The sequence below is a fragment of the Psammomys obesus genome, unplaced genomic scaffold (genome assembly GCF_907164565.1).
Source record: "Psammomys obesus unplaced genomic scaffold, mPsaObe1.curated_primary_1811, whole genome shotgun sequence".
In the NCBI taxonomy this organism is placed as follows: Eukaryota; Metazoa; Chordata; class Mammalia; order Rodentia; family Muridae; genus Psammomys; species Psammomys obesus.
In genome coordinates this window covers 164,170-184,954 of record NW_026590118.1, presented here as the reverse complement: position 1 = coordinate 184,954, position 20,785 = coordinate 164,170, and the positions used below count along the sequence as shown (strand labels likewise).

At 37.8% G+C, this 20,785-nt stretch overlaps 2 protein-coding genes across 4 annotated transcripts; both read right to left on the bottom strand.

Annotated features, from left to right (window-relative positions):
- Nucleotides 1–9,802: 9,802 nt before the first annotated feature.
- Cmc4 (C-X9-C motif containing 4) lies at nt 9,803–20,640 on the bottom strand. 2 transcript variants are annotated; one of them, XM_055606577.1, is made up of 3 exons: nt 20,564–20,640; nt 14,010–14,077; nt 9,803–10,176 (listed from the first exon to the last, which is right to left on the bottom strand). In XM_055606577.1, the coding sequence occupies exons 2-3, from the start codon at nt 14,065–14,067 to the stop codon at nt 10,028–10,030; spliced, it is 207 nt and encodes a 68-aa protein (XP_055462552.1). In that variant the 5' UTR covers nt 14,068–14,077; nt 20,564–20,640; the 3' UTR covers nt 9,803–10,027. The 2 variants fall into 2 exon arrangements, with proteins under 2 accessions (XP_055462552.1, XP_055462551.1); XM_055606576.1 differs by lacking the exon at nt 20,564–20,640 and adding an exon at nt 15,098–15,156.
- On the bottom strand, nt 15,493–20,636 carry Mtcp1 (mature T cell proliferation 1). 2 transcript variants are annotated; one of them, XM_055606574.1, is made up of 5 exons: nt 20,564–20,636; nt 16,071–16,222; nt 15,785–15,955; nt 15,653–15,704; nt 15,493–15,571 (listed from the first exon to the last, which is right to left on the bottom strand). In XM_055606574.1, exons 2-4 carry the CDS (start codon nt 16,173–16,175, stop codon nt 15,657–15,659), a joined length of 324 nt encoding a protein of 107 aa, XP_055462549.1. In that variant the 5' UTR covers nt 16,176–16,222; nt 20,564–20,636; the 3' UTR covers nt 15,493–15,571; nt 15,653–15,656. The 2 variants fall into 2 exon arrangements, with proteins under 2 accessions (XP_055462549.1, XP_055462550.1); XM_055606575.1 differs by lacking the exon at nt 20,564–20,636 and having other exon boundaries at nt 16,071–20,553.
- Nucleotides 20,641–20,785: the final 145 nt, after the last annotated feature.

Here is a 20,785-nt window from a genome sequence, read left to right as displayed (position 1 = left end):
GCGCCGATGGCGGGGGAGGTGGGGAGGGGGAGGGAGGGAGAGGGGGGGGGGAGGGAGGGGTTGGGGAGGGGGGGGGGGGGGAAAACGGGGGGGGGGGGATACAAATGAATAAAGTGAAATTAATAGAGAAAAAATAACTGCATCATCTGTTTTATAGTTCTCTGTATTCTTCTTGAGATTGTGCCATTTATAGTGATTCTGGTTGTAGCCATGTTACTTTCCCTATATCTTACCATCATCATTGGTATGGTGACAGCAAAAGCTACTGTAATACACTTTTGGGTATGTGGTAGGGAGAGCATTTGCCCAGCATTTGTGAAGCCCTGGGTTAAATCCCCAGCATTTTGAGAATAGTCAAGTATTCTTGCCTTTTAATGGGAGATTATGTTTTCTGAAAAAAATCAGCTGTCTTTCCATGCACAACTTAAATGATATCAGGGTTGGCTGTTACATCATTGAATGTATTTGTTTTCATTTGATTAGTGGGTGGTTTGAATAAACATGGACCCTATGCTGCCATACTTCCCACCATGATGGTGATGATGATGTTTAAACCTCTGAACTGCAAGGCAGCCCCAATTAAATGGTTTCTTTTATAAGAATTGCTGTGGTCGTAGTATCTCTTCACAGCAATAAAATACCAAATTAAGACAATTAAAAAGACCTATTTGGCAAAGCACATATTTTTTTTCAAATATTCATAGTCCAATAACATGCTAACCTCTTAACCAGAGGTGATGGAGCTGATTTTCCTTGATGAAGAGGTTGAGCATTGTCAAAATATAAGGTACTGAGAAGTTTGGTGTTTAAACATGTATTGGTATTTTTGGTTCCCCTTTCTGGCAGAAATGCAGTAACACTATGGTCTATCAGTACCCTATAGGCCCTGGTTCACTTCTTGTCCCCCTCAGTGGCACTATTGCTTTGCTTTGCATCCTCACCACTCTGGATAACCCTTTGACCAAGAGCACCTCTATGAGGGACAGGGTAGGATGAGGATACTGCTACAGAGTTATAATTTTTGTAATATTCTCCATCAGACAGAAGGCCAAAGGGTAGAGTCCTTGGCACTTTCTTTTCTACTATATCTCTGGGGGTTCAACAGATAGATTTCAACATTTTCACACCACCTGGGGCTCTAAGGTCATTTTTGATCAGGAACCTATGGGATGCTTACGTTTGTAAGAACAGCCTACCTATTGCTGTGTCATCATTCTTACAATATGCTAACAAGACTCCCCCAAATGACCCCTCACCATTCTAGACACTGGTAAGCAGTTTGAGGTTTTATTACTCCCTCCTATGGGCCATCACTTGGGCCAGCGTCCATGTTGCTGGATCTGGATTTGGCATGTTAATGTCTTATAGATTGTAACAGACCAGACATAATTCAAGTGGAAGAATTTAATTCAGCAAGAATTAACTATGTAATTCTAATTACTATAGTTTTAAAGGTGTGTGCTTGTGGATTTTTAAGGTACAGTCTAATGTCGTTAATTATTAACAGCGTTCTCTTTATGCCAGGTGATGGTGTTTTACACATTTAATCCCAGCACTTGGGAGGCAGAAGCAGGCAGATTTCTGTGAGTTCAGGGCCAGCCTGGTTCACAGAGCTGAGTTCCAGGACAGCTAGGGCTGCACAGAGAAACCATGTCTGGGGGGGGGAGGGGGAGATGGGGAAGATGTCCTCTTCCATTCTTTCATATTTGCCAGGAAGGTAGCCCTGAGAGTTAAGCTCTTATTTGAAACCTGTACTTTTTTATTTTGGTAAAATATCACAAATCTCTTCCTGAAAAAGTGATATACAAAGAATTTGAAATTTTTGAGTATTAGTGTTTTCTCTGAGTGAGAAGCTCTTATCCAGTCATCCCTGCAGGAAAATGAATCTTCTGCCTTTCTTTTTGTCATGAGAAATTGATTTTGTGAAATTGAGCCTTTGCTTAAAATAGGCTATCTATTCAGTTAATTAGATTACCATGAACTATTGGAGAAAACTTTTAGTCCTGGATCTGATTTCCCAGAAACCATGCAGTGTGGTTTAGACTCTTCTTTTCTTTATTCCTTCCTTTCTCCTACTCCTTTCTGTTTCCAGTACCTCTTTTCACATTTTGATGTATCAAAACTGTCTCCTTTTTCCAATAAGAAATGATGTGATTAATAAGAGCATCATTTCTCATTCTTGCTTACTCAAGGAAATCACCTGTAGAATTTTAACTGTTGATGCATGGATCTTGTCCTAGTAGTTTTGACTTCACTGTTCTGGGATGCCATTGTGGCATGCTGGGGTTTCATATACCTCAGATTTTCTCAAAGAGCAGTTAAGACAGAACCACTGAAGAGTTGGAAGTAGATGCTAATAAAATTACAATTCTGTTAACAAGTGAATACTTTTTAAATTTTATTTTTAAATTATCTTGATATGATTTCTGGATACTGAACACAAGTATAATACCACAATTTACTGAGTTACATTGTAAGGAAGAAAGGTATACTATGCCAAAATGGAAAAGTGGGGATTTTTGTCATCAATATGCTGAAATTACTTAATAAAAGGTTTCATGGTAATAGAATGTTCATTTACTCCCCAAATTGATTTACCTGTTACTATTGAAAAGTAATTAACTATTGTTATGATGGCGAAAACCAGGAGCTAACACTGAGATATTTCAAGGCAAAATAGTTATTTTTAAGGTTGTGCTAAGCTTCCAATTCTTAGAAGGAAGATGAAGTGGCATCTAAGCTGTATCAGAGGGATTCTTATATAGGTCCTTTGTGACTTTGGCAAGCAAGCAAAGCTTAACAGAAGTGGAACTTTTGCCGTTAGTGTTTAGCATAAACATATTATTTTAAACACGGTTGTGGTCAGCCAGTTTCAGAAACCATCAATTTTTTTGTTTTTGTTTTGTTTTCTCATGTGATGTTGAGCTAGTTCTCAGGAGGTCTTTGTGGCCTATTGGCTTGAAAAATCGTCTGCACAATAGGAACCTGAATCTCATTTTACCTGAGAAATACAAGTAGAAGTACCAAGACTTTGGAAACAAATCTGGAAGCAGAACTGTAAGGAGAATGAAGGCCCTGTTTTCTAACTTGTATTAAAATCAATAGTGAAGGGAGAAATAGGGGAGTCAGTTTCTAACACTAGTTAAGGTCTGTCAGTTACTAAACAAGTGATTAAATAGCGTCACTAATAGCTACTTGGAAGGTTTTGTATTTCCAAAATGAGGGATGAGATCATAGTTGTCACAAGCTAAGAGTTCTCTGAAGACTAAATTTCAGTGCTAGTCTTGGTCAGTATTACATAAAGAATATTCTGGTGGCTATTTTTACATATTCTATAATAGCTAAAGAGAGTAAGTATAAGTCAATGTCTTTCACTAGATCTGTTGACAAACCAAGAATAGTTTAAAGAAAGGAACACATACTTGGAAGATTTGAAACGCAAAATAAAGCAGTATATTTTAGGAGGAAAACACTTAAAATGTTTTAACCCTTAAATAAGTAAACAACTGTAATAAAACAGAAAAATGATTTTGTGAGTTACATATTGTTAGGGTCTGAGAATCTCCAAAGAAAGACCCCAGACTCAGATGGTATGCAAAAACAAAGAGCATTTATTCTGCAGAGAATTCCAGCATGCTGGTGTCACCACCTTCACAAAATGGCAGAGACCCCGACAGGAGCTCGAAGGCCCCCTTTCAAGCCAAAAGGAGTAATTCCTGCAGTGGCTATGTGATTGGGACTGGCTGATGCCCATGGAGGTTATGTGACTCTGACTGGAACTAGCTGGCTCCTTGGAATTAAGTCCTCTTAATAAAAGTCCTAAGCAATCACTATCAAATGTTATTTTAAGTATAGTTTAGATTCATAGATGATATAATTGTAATGTGCTTTATTAAAATAGTTTTACTATTAGTGAGAGTTTACTTTTAGTGAGAGTTCACTAAAATTGTTTCATGGGAATTTAGAACTCTTACCTTCCTTTTTGGACCAAATATCTCTAGGCAGCATATTCCCAACCATTCTCTTTGGAAGAAAATCACTCAAAAAATATTTGTCTACAAAACAGGTTCACTTTGGCAACAGGGTAATCTTATAAAGAATTGTAAATTATATTAGCATATGAAAAACTAAACTCTGGAAAGAAAGTAACTAATTTACATGTGTCTAGGCTAGCATTCTTTGAGTATTTAGCAACAGAAGAACCTTTTTATTTCTTTGTTACAGTGATTCCTAGAAATGCTTTTGAGAAATTTTTTTTTTTGAAGAAAAAAATTTAATTAGGGAGGGTGTAGAAGGAGAACTTTAAGCAGAATTCACCATACCATACCGCCACGGGAGGAGAACTGACTTCAGAAAGTTGTTTAACTTCCAAATGTGCACCATGATGAGAGACTAGGATTTAGCTCCCTGGTAGGTACACAGATAGGGGGAGGGGCCGTGGCTAGTTAATAAAAGTGAAAGATTTCCAAGATGGCTTGTTTTCTCCTGGTACTCTGACTTGAGACAAAATCCTGGCAACTTAAAACAAGCCTTTTAGTTCTGTTGCTCTCCTTGTGGGGTTCCTGTTCTCTCCAGATCTTACTATTTCCCACTTCTTACATAAGATTCCCTGCACTCTGCCCAACAGTTGGCCATAAGTCTCAGCATCTGCTTTGATAGTCTGCAGGGCAGAGCCTTTCAGAGGCCCTCTGTGGCAGGTTCCTAGGTTGTTTCCTGTTTTCTTCTTCTGATGTCCAACCTCTTTGCCTTTCGGGATGGGGATTGAACATTTTAGTCAGGGTCCTCTCTCTTGATTAGTTTCTTTAGATGTACAGATTTTAGTAGGTTTATCCTATATTATATGTCTATATGAGTGAGTATATACCGTGTGTGTCTTTCTGCTTCTGGGACAGCTCACTCAGGATGATCCTTTCCAGGTCCCACCATAATTTGAACACAGGGGTCTTCCCAGAGACTCATACTCCAACCACATACCAGGCATGGAGATAACCTAGAACCCCTGCACAGATGTAGCCCATGGCAGTTTAGTGTCCAAGTGGGTTACATAGTAATGGGAAGAGGGACTGCCTCTGACATAATCTGATTGGCCTGGTCTTTGATCACCTCCCCCTGAGGGGGGAGCAGCCTTACCAGGCCACAGAAGATGACAATGCAGCCACTCCTGATGTGATCTGATAGACTAAGATCAGAAGGAAGGAGAGGAGGACCTCCCCTATCAGTGGATGTGGGGAGGGGCATACATGAAGAAGGGGGAGGGAGGGTGAGACCAGGAGGGAAGGAGGGCGGGACTTATGGGGGCATACAAAGTGAATAAAGTGTAATTAATAAAATTAAATTAAATTAAAAAAACAAGCTTTTTAAGCTTTTGTTTTCCAATAACAGGCCTCCTGCTGATGGACTAGCTCAGCAAGTTCAAGGCATGGTTAGGATACGCTATGGATCAGTTGTGGGCCAATCAGCCATCCTTCATTTCTTCAAACAGACCAATTCTAAATTAGAGGAGAAAAACTCTTCAGAGATTTTTAAATCCTAGTCCTTGAGAAGAGCGTGTACTTTTTTTTTTCTTTCTGAGGCCCCACTCTGCTTTGCAGAGGGCCTTTTTCTCTGTGTTCTCTGCATGTGTATGTCTCCTCTCCCACAATAAATGCCTTTCTTTAACTGCTGATTCTATGTGAGATTTTTCTGCTGCCACCTGTTGCTCCTGAGAATTTTTTCCTGTCATTTAATTGTTTAACTGGCAGAGAAAATGAACCCTAGTAAGACTCCTAGAGTATACCATGTATGTACATGTCTGCACACTCATACTCTAAAAATTGAATGAAAAAAAAAGATAAGATTTGGTATCAAATAATGGTACTTGGAAACCAAGGAACTACCAGAATTTGCTCATGTTCTTACTGTTAGTATTTAGGCAGCCTGCTTCTTGGTTGCCCAGCAACCTATGATGTCATCATGTATCTATGGCCAGGTATGTGACCTGGCAGACATGGTTATGTTGCTCCTTAAAAGGACCAACCCACCACTTTGTCTTTCTCTTGGCTCTTGCCCTCACCTCTCTTGTCTTCTTTCCTTTCTCTGTAGGGACATCACCCCCTCTTTCCTCTATCATGTTTCTCTCTCTTCTTCTCTCTCTTCATCTCCATCTAATAAACTTCTTTCATAAAACATCTTGTGCACATCATCATTTATTTGGTCCTAATGCTTACAAATTCATCTTTATCTTTATTATTTTTTTGAGACAGGGTCACAGATAATCTAGCCTACTCTGTGTAGTTGAGATTGACCTTGAACTCCTGATTCTCCTAACTTCATCTGAGTGCTGTGATTACACATTTGTATCTTTAAGCCTGATTTATGCAGTTCTCGGGATCAAATCTAGGGCTTTATACACATTAACCAAGCACTCTACCAACTGAGCTACATCCCTAATCTTAAAAGGCATCTTTCTTTTGTTGGGGAAGGGCAACAGAAGTACTGAGAACTATTTGATGGAAGCAAATGGATATGAAATAGTTGCCTGCTACCAATGCATTTCCTTTAGCGTTTTTGTTTTGATATTATCTGGATCTACTGTAATAGGTTTTGGTTATAAGGAAATAATAAATAAACTACCTAAAAATTTTAATTCTGTTGCTGCCTGCCTGACTTGTGTTTCCTCTGAGATTGAAACATTCCATCTTGCAAGGAATGTTTAAGCAGGAAGGTAAACAACTCAAAATAGCTTCAGAAAGCCCCTGAAATTGACCAGATTTAATACGCTCCTCCCTCCCAGAGTAAGCAATATAGTTTCAAGAAAGAAATCTACTGTGCTACCTGAGAGAGGTTTAGACCAAATGAATCACTTGAGACACTCTCCTATTATGCCCAGATCTTAAGGTCCCCAAAGACTACCAGGAGCTGGACCACATATGCAAGAGCAAAGAGCTTTATTCAGGCTTAAACTCAGTTTCTCCACCATCACCAATGCAGTGGATCAGAGAGGAGAGCCCTGAGTAGCTGCATGGCAGGGTTTTTATTGGAGTTTGAGCAAGAACTTGGAATCCCCACTTTAGCAGTTACACAATTGGATGACATTCAGCAAGGGCAAGCTTGTAACAGAGTGATTGGCTAACTAACATAACATTGAGTGAGCTATCTATAGACCCCAGGAATGTTAGGTTGGTGGGCTTCCCAGCACAGATGCCCCAACCTGAGATAAGATACCTTCCTATTCCTTGTAGTTACCTCCATGCTATTCCGTGGGTAGGAAATTTTTTGGTTTTCTTATTCTTGGAATTGATGACCTATGGCCTAGTTCCTGGGACTGATGACTTTTGGGGGAGGGGGTCAGGCCTGGTCCTTTTACTCCAACCTGTTGAACTTGCTGCAGATTATACAGTATGCTCCACATTCCCAGCTTTTGTGAGTTCTTACCTGTGCTGAGGTGAACTTTGGTGATGCATTTCTACTCTTCTAAGTAGCTCCAATAAAACTCATTGGTTCACCAAGTTGTCCTTTGGTGCTATCTGCACTTTGTTCTGTCATGGGCTCTCAATCTGGGGTGAGTAGGTATGTGTGCTGCATCTCCTGATGAAAAGTTCTGTCACACAACACTGACTGTAAGGCTGGTCCAAGATGGACTCACTGAAGACACCAAGATGGATGACCTGAGTAGGACACAGTCCCTTGAGGGAAATGGAAACTGAACGTCCTACATGTTTCAGAAATCATCTGACCCTTGTCTCAGTAGAACAGCTTGAACACATCCTGTTTTCCTAAAAGTCTCCTTTGTCAGCATCCTGTTATCCCTATGACCAGAAGTACCCTCTCCCCCCAATTTTTTGCTTACAGCTTGTTTCTTTTCACAGGATGTTCTCTCCCTCAACTAAAACCACCCTACAAAAACAACTCTGCCTTTTGGGGGGATGCTCTTCCTTCATTTGGAGACAGTTCAGCAGTTCATACCTTGAATTAAAAACTTTCAGCCTCAGTGCAGCTTTGGTGATTTGGTTCTCTCATTAGGCCTCACACTGACTTCCAGTAAAAATGTGTTTCTTCATTCCTTTATAAAAAATTAGGAATCACTGAACATAAGAAGACTTTATGTGTTGGATTAGGGTAAAAAATCCAATCTCACTTCTGGGTTTTGAAAATCCACAAATCCTTGAGCTCAAAATCCTACCAATACCTGGGCTTGCTCCAAGCTTAGGGCTTGAAATCCCAACAATCTCCACCCTGAGACTGGCCCCAGGAAACCCTATAGAAAACCTGTCTCCTACTCAGATCTTTGCTGCTTCTCTCCAAGCCAGAGGCAGCCACTTCTTGTGTCATTTCCAATAAATCGGTGTGGAATTTGTTGTACAGTAGGACCTTGTGGTATGCCTTGGCTCCCAACTGCCAGGATGCCTTTTCCTTCAGAGGTACAACACTTGCACTGGGGACACCATCCCCATCAGAGCTGTAACACTTACAGTAACAGGCCAGTGGAAATTCAACCTGCCCCTGGCCTGTCCCTGAACCTGAGACTTGGGAATCCCTGCCCCCATTATTCAGCATTAACAGCCAAGTAAGACTTCCAACAGTACTGTACTTTTCCACTAGCTAATTGCACTGTTTCAAAGACACAATAAATGCCTGCCCCTGTACCCAGGCTACTGTTGTCTCTGTTCCCAGTCAGAGGCAGCTGCCATTCTGTCTCTCCCCAATAAATCTCTTCTGTGAGGTTTGTTGCATGGTGTGACTTTGCGTTGTTTCTTGGCTCCTGATGGCTAAAATGGAAAATTTACCCTTTTAGTATTGGCCTTCCCTGTCACTGAGGAAATATGAACTATTTGTGGCAAGACACTTTGATGAAGATGCAAAAGAACATGTTACTACTGGCATCTAGATTGTTGGTATTAAGTTAGGTCAAAGGAAACTTTTATGTAATGTATGAAGGGTATCATGATTCTAATGTTGGAGGGCCTCATGCAGCTTAGGTTTTCTCACTGGCACTACTGATCTTGTTAAACAGCTAGTTATATATTAATAGCAGGCTTGAAGATTACTGCGACTGACTCCTGCTATAATCAGCAGTTTGTAAAACCAGGAACTGAAACTAAAGGTCTTTGATTACCCATCCAAAGAATGGGATCTGAGTATCTTTTTTCTTGGGTAGATGATGTTCTGAACTGTTGGAAAGATCATATGATTACTATCTAGCCAGGGGCTTTCTGGTAAAGAACAAAGCCATAAATTTGTTCCTTCTCTTTTACAAATTAATCCGAATGGGTTTATCAATTACCTGGATAGGAAAACACCCCTAGAAATGCTGTCTGCCCTAGAAACTTTAGAAAACAGTATACAACCAGGGCTGGAGATATGACTCAGGGGTTAAGAGCACTGGTTGCTCTTCCAGAGGACCTGGGTGTAATTCCCCAGCACCCCTATAGCAGCTCTCAACTGTCTGTAACTCCACTCCCAGGGGATCTAACACATACAAGGTGTATAGACACACATGTAGGTAGAACACCTATTCATATACAATAAAAGAAAGGTTAAAATATATTGAAAGAAAAAGTATACAATCTACCTCAATAGGTATGTCAGCATAATGGTCTCTCTGGTCATTGTCTACTTCCTCTTCACACTGTTTCATATTATTCTATAGTAATCTGTGTTTTCTATACTATGCAGTGTGTGTTTCATCCACATTCAACAGAGATCCAAGATTTTGCAAGCAAGGCAAGATACAGATAATAGTCTGAACTTGGTGATTGAAGGAGAATTCATTAATATCAGTATCTAATAGTTTCTTAAAGTACATTCAGTAACAATCCAAAAATTTCATGTAAAATAGGTTTATTTTAGCACCTACCTCCCTTTTACATTATACATATTTATATTCTAACATAGGTTATTTGGTCTATTTTGCATAGATGGCATATTTGCTAACCCTTACAATTGACTTTTTCATTTGCTGTTTGCTGCTACCTGGCTTGAAGAAGGGATGGTAAATAAAACTTGCTTGAGGGAAACATGAAGCAGAATTTAACTTCTCAGCACAACTTTACTTGGATCCAGACTTCAGTGCCAGGTTTTCTTCCTCTTCTTTCTCAAATCCTGAGCAGACAAGAGATCTTCCCTTGGGATATCGAGCACAACACTTACGAAGTTCTTGGACGACAGCCTGACACTTTGCTTCCACATAGTTGTTGGCTGAAAAACAGGCAACTCTTAGTAATGATCTCATGTACAAGGTAACTAAGCATTTTCCAATCATTTTTACTTAGCACCTATAAAATATTATATACTAAGCTCTATTGAATTCTTTCTGATTTAGAAATAATCAGGTCAAGAAGTAAAAGGAAAATCCATTAATAACTATCTAAAAGTATAATAGGAAGAAAATTACAATTTATAAATGGTTTTGATATGATTAGTGGCCACTAGTCCCTTTTTGTAACTTGATGAATTAGAAAAATTCATACAACCTACACAGAGTTTCATAGCAAACTGCATTTTGATGTCAAATTTAATGTCCCCCTCTTTAAAATAAAATTGTGCACTAACAATGTTTTTTTATTTTTTTTTTTAGTTTTGAAAAGGTTATAAAACATAAAGATAATGTGACCACAGTGTGTAGTTTACTGTGGGTACTTAGGTTGAGTGTCAAGACCAACACCTATGGCTTGCTTAGTTCCTGCATCCCTCCCCCAGCTCAGAATTCAGTGGTCAGCTGACCTCCATGCTCATTCTCTGAGGCACTGGGCTAGGGTATTTGTCAGTCTCCCAGCCACACAGACTGAGAGCCTTCAGTAAGTGAGCATTTACTTGGCCATATATAAACAAGGGCTAGTGTTAGCTGAGGTTGGCTGTATATACCAAAAGATTTTGGAACAGGGAACAACATACCCTTAAGACAGGCAGCCTGATCTATCCTGGAGAAAATTCATAGGCTAATGAATATTTATTATGCTGGCATTAGACATTATATTCAGTAGAAGTATGTTAAGTCTGATCTGTAGTACATTTTAGCTCTTAGTTTTTAAGTGCCCATATTTAAAAAAAAATCAGACTTCATATAAAAACCTAAGAATGTATCTCAAGATTTTAGAAAAAACAAGAGTAAGCCCCAACTCAAAACTAATAGATGAAAAGAAAATAAAAATTAAATAAAAAATTAATGGAGAACATACACATACACAGAAATTGTCAATAAAACAGCTGCTTTTTCAAAAGAGAAACAAAACCGACAAAGCAGCTAAACTAATAAAAAGAAAGACTCAAATTAATTAAAATTACAATCTAAGCCCAGTTTCACAGAGCTATAATCCTAAACTACTCAGGAAGCTGAGGCAGGAAGATCTCAAGTTCAAGGCCTACCTGGGCTACGGAGTAAATTCAAGACTAGATAGGACAATGAAACTCTGCTTTAAAATTAAAAAAGCAACAAGCATATAGCTCATTTGGTAGTGTTTCCACAAGGCCCCAGGTTCAATTTCCAGTACAACAACAGCAGCAATAATAATAACAATAACAATAATAGGAGACAAAGGAATATTACAACAGAAACAAATGAAATTAGTGAATATTTTGAAAAATGATGTCAATAAATTGGAAAAATCTAAGAATAATGGACAAATTTCTGTATATATGACCTATCCAAATTGAACCCCAGAACAGAAAAAGTTGAAATAAATCAATAGCAAGCAAAGAGACTGAATGTATGATTTAAAGTCTCCCATCAAAGAAAAGCACAGACCCTGATATATTTGTAGTAGTGAAGATTGAAATTAGGGCCTTGTACATGCTAGACAGATGCTCTACAACCACTGTTCATTTTTATAACTAACACCAATGATCCTCAGACTAGATCATAAAATAGAAAGAGAAAGAATGGAGCTGGAGAGATGGGTTAGCAGTTAAGAGCACTGGCAGCTATTCTAGAAGACCCAGGTTTGCTTCCCAGCAACTATATGGTAGCTCACAACTGTCCCCTGTAGCTCCTGTTCCAGGGGATTGGGATCCAATGCCCTCTTCTGGCCTCTATGGGCAACAAGCATACATGTGATGCACAGACATAGATAAAGGCAAAACACCCATATACAAAAAATAAAGGGAAAGAATTCTTCTAAATTCATTCTACAAAATCAATATCCTTAATGAACATACATGTAGAAAGCCTACATTAACTACTTTAAAACTTAATTCAGTGACATTTTGAAAAGAGTTGGTTTTGTTTCAAGGATAAATATATGGTTCAACATAAAGAAACCAATAATTACCATATATAAAGAGTCAAAACAACCATATTAACACCTCAATAGATGTAGAAAAAGCCTTAGTAAAATTCAATATCCTTTCATGTAAAATAAATTTGAAGAAACTAGGTACAATAGGGTTGTATGTTCACAGAATAAATGCTATATATAAGAAACCTATAGCCAATATCATACCAAACAGAGAGAAACCGAAAGAACCTTTTTTTCTCTAGAAAAGGGTTTCCATTCACTCTTTTTTAATTACTATAGTATTTGAAATGTTAGGCAGAGAAATCAGCAAGAGAAATAAAATGAATACAAATAGGAAAGCAGGAAATCAAATTATTCCTGACTATAAATATGATTCTATACTTAGAAAAGCCAAAAGCTCCATTGTAATTGTTAAAACTGATAAAGTCAGCAAAGTAGCAAGATACAAAATCAACATGTAAAAATCAGTAGCTTTTCTATATACTAGTAAACTCATTAAAGAAATCAGGAAAACAATAGCCTCAAAAAATAAAATGCCTATGAATATTCCTAATTAAGGTAAAAAGAAAAAAAATACTTTCCAATGAAGATTATAAAACACTGAAGAATAAACTGAAGACATTAGGAAATGAAAAACACTTCCATCTGTAGAATACTGATAAAATTGCAATACTGCTAAAGATGATCTACAAATTCAATGCACTACCCACCAAAATGTTCATATGTTCTTCAAAAAATTAGAAAACCATGTTTAAATTAATACAGAAGAGCAAAAGACCTCGAGTAGCCAAAGCAGCATCGAACAAAATTAATGAACTATAACAAAGGGCCCAGAAGTTACAGGCACCAGAGTTTTGGCCCAGATACCCTAAACTTGTTAGAGTACACATAGATGGGGATCAAACTGAGGACCTCATGAATACTAGGCAATTAGTCCTCTGCTGAACTAATTCCTAGTCCCTGAGGTCTATTATTAAAACTTGTCTATGTGGTATGTATTTTTTTATTTTTTTAGATAGGCTGTCACTTTGTAGCCTGGGCTGGTCTTGAACTTGTGATCCTCCTGCTTCTGGGATTATAAGTATGCATTATCATGTGTGGCTCTTTCTTTTTATGTATACATGCAGTGTTCAGGATGCAAACTAAGGCCTAGTACATTCTGATCAAGTGTTCTATCCCTGAGGCATATCCTCTACTCCAAAGCAGTCTTTTTATAGAAAGGTTTTGCTTAGTTCAGTTAATTTTTGTTTTGTTTTTTTGAGACAAAGTTTCTCTATGCAGCTTTGGCTGTCCTGGTACTCATTTTGTGACCAGGCTTGCTTTCTGCCTCTGCTTCTCAAGTGCCCAGTTCTAGTTCAGTAATTCTTAACTGTGATTGTGCATTAAAATCACCTGGTTAGCTTTGTAAAATGATTCCTGCTCAGACCCTACCTTCAGGAAGTCTGCTTTTAGTGTGCTAGACAAATTTTTAAAGTTCTCCAGGTAATTCTAATGTACAGTTGAACTCAAGAACCCATGGGCCAAACGACATCAGTTTTTTGTGTGTGGTGCTGAGGATAGAACCTTTGGGGCTTTGTACCTGTTAGGCAAGTGCTCTGCCATGGAAGATGGCTTCCTATTCCCTGTATCACATTACTTTTAATATACTCAACATTTTATGATACAATGGAGAAAAGATTCATGACTAGTTAATTACAGAAGTGTTACATTTAAAATTAATATAAGTTGCTGAAAACTTGGTTTCTTATAGTTGACAGGTAAAATTGAAAAATATTTTTAAAAATATCTATATACTACCTTGCAAACATTTTTGTATTTCACAGGCTTGTTTCTGGCATGGATCCTTTTGTGGCATATCCAGAAAACTAAAACAAAAAAAAGTATTATAATTTTTCTTTTTTAGTTATAAAGACTTTGTAGCCTATCTACATGGAATTTTCTTCTGGGGGCAAGTAGAATGACCTTACAATTGCTGGAAAAATAAATGCATAAAAATATTATTTCTTCATTGATAGGATAAATCAACTATATTTTTATATCTCCATCTCAATTAAGTATGGCAGATATAAATTAGATGAAAAAATTCAGTCTAGTCATCTTGAATATTGTAAACCAATGTTGTAACGACACCACAATTTTAAAGGCCTGGCCCAATGCCTGGCTCTATGATTAATAAAAGAAACCCTTGGTAAATGATTAAACTCTTTGAATGCTTTTCTTTCTTTCATTATTCATGTCAACAGGAATTATACGTACCTCAAAGAACTGATGGAAGGACTAAACATGATAAAACATATAAAGTGCACAGAATAGTAACTGGGAGGCAGTAAGAACTTAATACATGGTAGCTATTATACCCAAGTACTTTTTGTTTTAAGACAGGGTCTCATTATTTCTTAGGCTGGCTTCAAACTCCTGGGGTCAAGTGATTTCTTGCCTCAGTCTTCTGAATAGCTGGAATTATAGGCATGCACCATTGCTCTGGGCCCAAGACTTATTTTAAAAAGCAAAACCTTACTTTAATGTACATAAACTGTCATGGCTGCTTTAATTCAGGAAATTCTTTACACGTAGTTAGCAATGTTAGTTGCTATTACCTCTTGAGAAACGTGCCAATTAAACATTATCTTTTGAGCTCATATGGATGCCAAATATGTAAGATGTTTGTAATCAAAGAAAGAATTTAGATTCACAAAGTTTTGATGAGAAACTCATAAAAACAATTCAAAGAGACAGTTTCAGAAAGAAGAAAGGCATAGGAGCCTTTGTAGCTAATTTCATCAGTACAAATAACCTTTTTTCCCCCCAGAACTCCTTAAGTTCTCAGTAGATCCAAATTAGGTCAGTAGTGGGATGAGAAACACTAGAACAAAACAGATATTTACAGGATGGAAGAAGGAAAGGCGGGTGAATTTGCTGCAGGGGAAATAAGCGACAAATGCATGTCGATGCTGCTAGAAGATGCTCTCTTCTCTCTAAATCAGTACCCAGTCCTTGGTGATGAGGGCATCTGTTCTGTAGCATGTGCTGATTTTTGTGGGATTCACCAGATCCCAGGTTCAGCCGATGAAGTCCATTAAAGGTTCTATGGCAATTTCCAAAGGAGTCAATCTGAAGTTACATATCCTGCCTAAACGCTTTTGTTGACTTGATTTCTGCCCTGTGTATCCCTTTCTCTGTAGTGCTGGCAGTGTTCTTCATGGCCCTTCCTAAACATCTGTGTTCTTGAGCAGTTCTTCAAACTACTCCCCTCCAGCCCACCTCCCCGGGCCCAAGTGTGGGAGCACTGCAGTGGTGAATGAGGTGATTGCCATATAATGAATAGAACAGAGGAGTGTATCTTCCAAGAATTCCAGCACCTGAAAAAAAAATCATTGAAATCACTTCAACTGAACAGAATGAAAACGAGTAGAAGAAAGAGAAAAAACAAAAATACATACCAGGTTAACCATCAGGCAAAAGTTTAAGCAGCAGTTCCTGTACTCCCCTGACCTGTCAGAAAAAGGAAATTTTATAAAGTACTCTGCTGTAGGAACCCCAGTACAGGGAAAATGATTGAGTAACATGTATACCATTAAATGATGCTGAATCTGCCACAAGCGAGAATTGTTATCCATGTAGCGTTCCTCTGGGTAGAGTTGCCACATGAGAGGTAGTTGGGATGTAAGAAGGTGACTTGGCCTAGTTGCGTCACCTAAGGGAACCTGAACTTGCTGGACTCGAGCCTTTAGGAAATTTGTCTCCTAATAGGTATGATCAAAAATAAAACCAAAGACATCAGAATATTGAGACTAAATAGCAACCAGGTTACTTGAAAGCAACATTAAAAATAAAATAATATAAAATGAAAGCAGTTACCTCTTCCACCACAGCTACCCATGTGCGTTGATATTCGTCGCGGTAGATACCTTCTTGGTGAACCCAGAGATGATCGGGTGGAGCCCCCACATCCTCTCTTGCCATTCTGGGCTTTGGGTTCCAATTCTAGCCCTGCTTTTCTCCACCTAAGCCTGCAGCATCCGCGCACAGGACACAGGTGTGACTTTTGAGGTTTGGATGAACTCACTAGTGAGCAAGGTGACCTGGGACTAGCAACCACCAACCAGAACCAAACCTCGCACATATCTACTTGTACAACCTAAACATATCAAATGGTTTCTTAAGCTTTTTGAAAATGAAAACTGAAGTGACACTCAAGCAAAGCCGAGCTAATGTTAACTTTCTATGGAAAAGCACTCAAGAATTCTCTAAGTTCTGTGGGGAGATAACATGAGAACTGCAGGAGGCTGGGCACTGGTCTCTCTTTTGTATTTACAAAGCATTATTCAGCAGTGTGTTAGCAATAGAAAATACACAAAAGTGTAGCAGGGACATGGTTTTGGCAGAAAGATAGTGATTAAATGAACACATGAATGCCATAGTCCTCAGATAAAAGAAACTCCCAAGCAGTTTACATTTTAAAAAGATTCTCAATGTGTGCGGCTTTCTAAAATGAGACTAAGTTTGTTATAAGGAAAAAGGAAATATCTGTCATTTTATTTAAAAGTCATTTATACTAGCAAGGCATATCCAGAAAGAGATTTCATTTTAGGAAAGATATTTAGTGTAGTTTTATGACTTTCTGAAAGCAAATAATAGTCATCAATCTAGCTCCCTGTTTCATTTAAGCAGGATGTCACAGTAGCCTGTTTTTATTCAGAGACATAGTTGTAAATTTTTTTTCTACAAACCAAAAGGTCAAAAATATCTCTCTGCCCTTACAGTTCTCAGTTTTGGGTGGTAAGGAACTTCTCTGTAATAGTCTCCTGCACAGCTTTGGATCTCATAATTTCACATGCATTTTTCATGAATAGAATCTCATAGAAACCACTCATAGCATCAAGATACAGATTTACTGTATTACTAACTTTACAGAGCACAAATACATCAGTGGCTAGCTGTCCCACTCTAAAGACCAATAAGTACCTTTTAGTGATAAAGAAAATGAAACATAGTTTGGGAGATGGTTAGAACTTTCAAAGTGATACTGTCTAGAACAAACCAAATGCCAATCATGATATGGAATGAGAAGACAAAAATAAAGGAATGAAGCTAAATCTAGTCTTTTTTTGGGGGGAGGGCACCATCCTGAATCTGATTTTTCCCCCTTGCACTGTTTTTCTGCCTATGCCCTAAAAGGAAAGTAGGAATAAAAACTACTGTCTTAAAATGGGTATATTGGTGCATGCCTGTAATTCCACCATGCCAGAGGCTGAGCAAGGTTCAGGCCAGCCTGGGCTATATAGTAAGTTCAGCTAAGCTCTTGGTTAACTACATAAGGTGACTGTCTCAAAAAAAAAAATATGGTCACATTTTTGTGACTGATAAATAGGCATCATAGTTATTCATTCGTTTCCCAAGTGATTATGACTCTGAATCTCTCACATGGTCCCCCTTTAACCTGGATGTACTCTCTCATTTTTCAACTTACTTACGATAGAATTATTTCTCCATAACCAACCCCTACTTTCTATATGGCAATATCACCTCTTCTGTACACTCAAAAGTTATGAGTTACCGTGAATTTCTTCTCATTCAGTTGCTACACCCCATGTATCCAATTCTAGCAAATAGTACCATTATTATCATATTCAAACCAAAATTTCTTACAAATACCAGGGCTGTTTCAAGCTGCTGTTCCTTTCTACTTGTCTAAAATACATGAGTCTCTAGCTATATATTTTGTCACTCTTATCATTTAGCAAATACAAGTGTTCTGCCTCTTCTTTTAGAGGTTTAGAAATACAACCCCCAGTAAATTCTAATACAAAAATAAAAATGAGCACACACACACATTTTGAAAGCAGGATCCAACTGTTAAGGGTTTTAAGACCATCTCAACTTCATAGATAGATAGGTCCTAGCAACAACCAACATGTTGACATTTACATTTCTTTTGAATAAAAACAAAACTTTATTGGTCATACTGACATTGAAAGAAAGTAATTCCAGCGGAAGAGAAGGCAGATAGCATGTGATATTCTGAATTACTGTGAGGCACTACAAAATATTCTCAGAAGAAAGTCAGTATAGTGTGCTGCTGTGACCTCCAAAGGTTAATAGGCTGGGTGCTAACAAATTGAGCCTGGGAACAACACTCAGTACATTAGCCTGGAATTATGTGTCCTATCATTCAGAGGGCAAATTGCCCCAGAGGCAGCTGCAGTGATCAAGAGACTGATAAGCCACCACATAACTAAAACCATTAACACTCTCAGTAGAGAAATGAAAGGCTGAGAGAAGGGCATTCAGATCAAAGTCTATAAAATCACATGTTGGATGAATGGAACATCATTCCCATAAATATGATTCTTAGAACACTTGATCCAAACATTTTTCTTGGTCAAATAACTTTGGGAATATTGGAGATCATAAAAGCACATCAGAATGTTCAAAGTCTGAGCAAGTTATACTATACAGACATTTTTATATAGTTGAACATTTCCCAAATTTATTTGACTAGAGAACATTTTTTGGTATATGGTATTTGTTCACAAAATTCAAGTTTCCCCAAACTAAGGAATATCTTAAAACCTCAGGATAAGTTTAGTTACAAGGCACAATACAATACATGGAATAGAAACCCATGCAATGTAACTTAAAAATATTACCAGTTTCAAATACAAATGTACCCCAAACATGTTTGTATAACTTTACAGCTACCACAACCACTAAAAGATATTTCCTCCATAGAAGTTGCTTTGATTCCAAAAGCCATATTGACCTAAACAGATTAGTTTTATATGGTTTGTAAATTTTAGATAGATTTTAGATAGGAAAAGTTTTAGATAGGTTCTAAATGGATGATAGAATACAGAAGAGCTTTCTTTGGTTATAATTTAAATAAAATTTAATTTTTTTCCTTTACAGAAAGAATAGTTTGTATCTTTTTTTAAAAGAGTATGATTTGCTTTAATTTTGAGGCATTTCAGTTTTTAATAGCATCAATAAGTTGAAAATGCTAATTATTTGAAGGCATTTAATAACATCATCCAATTATAATTTCAGTTGGCAAAGAACACAGGCCCAGGTATCAGCTTGGATGATTAATAAATCTTCCTTGTGCCACTTGGAAGCATTGTTACCATCAGACAATCTAATTTGACATTAGATTGCCCCAGTTTCCCTGAGATGTAAATTCATGAACATATTGACTGCAATGATACTTATTAAACACTTCTCATATGTTTAACATGTGGTTAGGTGCATTGACCCATTTGATCTTCAGTCTTCATGAGATGGTGTAAGATGGGTATTAGTATTATTCCCACTTAAAGGTGATGCATGTAAGGCACAAAAAAGGTTGTACAGCTTGATTCCAGTTGAGGCAGTTTTTACGTATTATATATGTAAATTATTAGTAGAGTCTTTAGCCCATAGGCTTGCTATAAATGTTAATTATTATTTCCCTCTCCAGTCAAACGTTTGGAGCTGTAACAGGTAGCATGAACGTTCTAGAATACTAGACTGACTAAAATCAACAAACAAAAATAATTTTGTTCTTGAAGGTGGCTAAACAAACTGATCAATTCAAAAAATCTCTTAAGCAAATGTAAGAAGATGAGCAGACCTTGCTGGGCCATCAAGGCAGGTGTTAACTATGGACAGTACCTGAAAATAACGCATGACATAAAATTGAAACTTAGAGATATATAGATAGGTTCAATTACACCCCTGCAATTCTCCAACCTTTATTATTATAAAACTTAATCATGGAAGGATGTGGAATAAGCATTAGGTTTGCAAACAGAGGTTGTTGGCATATATATTACACCACAGTGACCTGAACTTGGGACAGTACTTGCGGGGAGACTTGGGTTGGAAGTGACTTAGGAGAAAAGAACAAAGCATCACTACGTCTTCAAGTATCGCCTTGAATAAGTTCACTTTCCAGCACTGCCATATCTATCTGGCCTCAGAAGTACAAAAGGAATTTAAAAAAAAAAAAAGCGTATGAGCTGTGGAGGCTTCGTGTCATATAGTTTGCTTTCAATTATAATCAGTACTAAATTTTTCTTGTAATTGGTAAACTTGCAAATTGGAAGATTTGCACATTTATTCCTTAGTTTATCGGCATATTTTAAAATAAAATTAGTTTTACATATAAATTAACCATGTCTGACACCAGCAAAGAGATTAGAGGAAATTTACTTGAACTAGTTCCTTGATGTGATGCATCCCAACTTGAAAAGTGAGGTCCCTCAATCCTTTTCCTGTATCAAACAAATATATATCTAAAAAGTAGCAGCAAGCAAAACTGGAGTTACTTTTTCAGATACAGTAAAACACTGTTTCTGTAAAAGGTTACTCACATGAATATAATGTTTCTTGGACTGATTACTCCGCCTCCAGAACAGCTAGGCTAAAACTTCCAGGTCCCCCACCCCGGGACAGTCAAGCAGGGATCGCGATGTGAGCCCAGGACGGACCAAGGGACATCCCGGGCCGAGGTCACTAGAACCGAAGTTAGGAGGTGCAGGCCAGCAGCCGGAAGTGGTCCAGAGAGATTCAAGGGCTGTGACTTGGAAATAAAA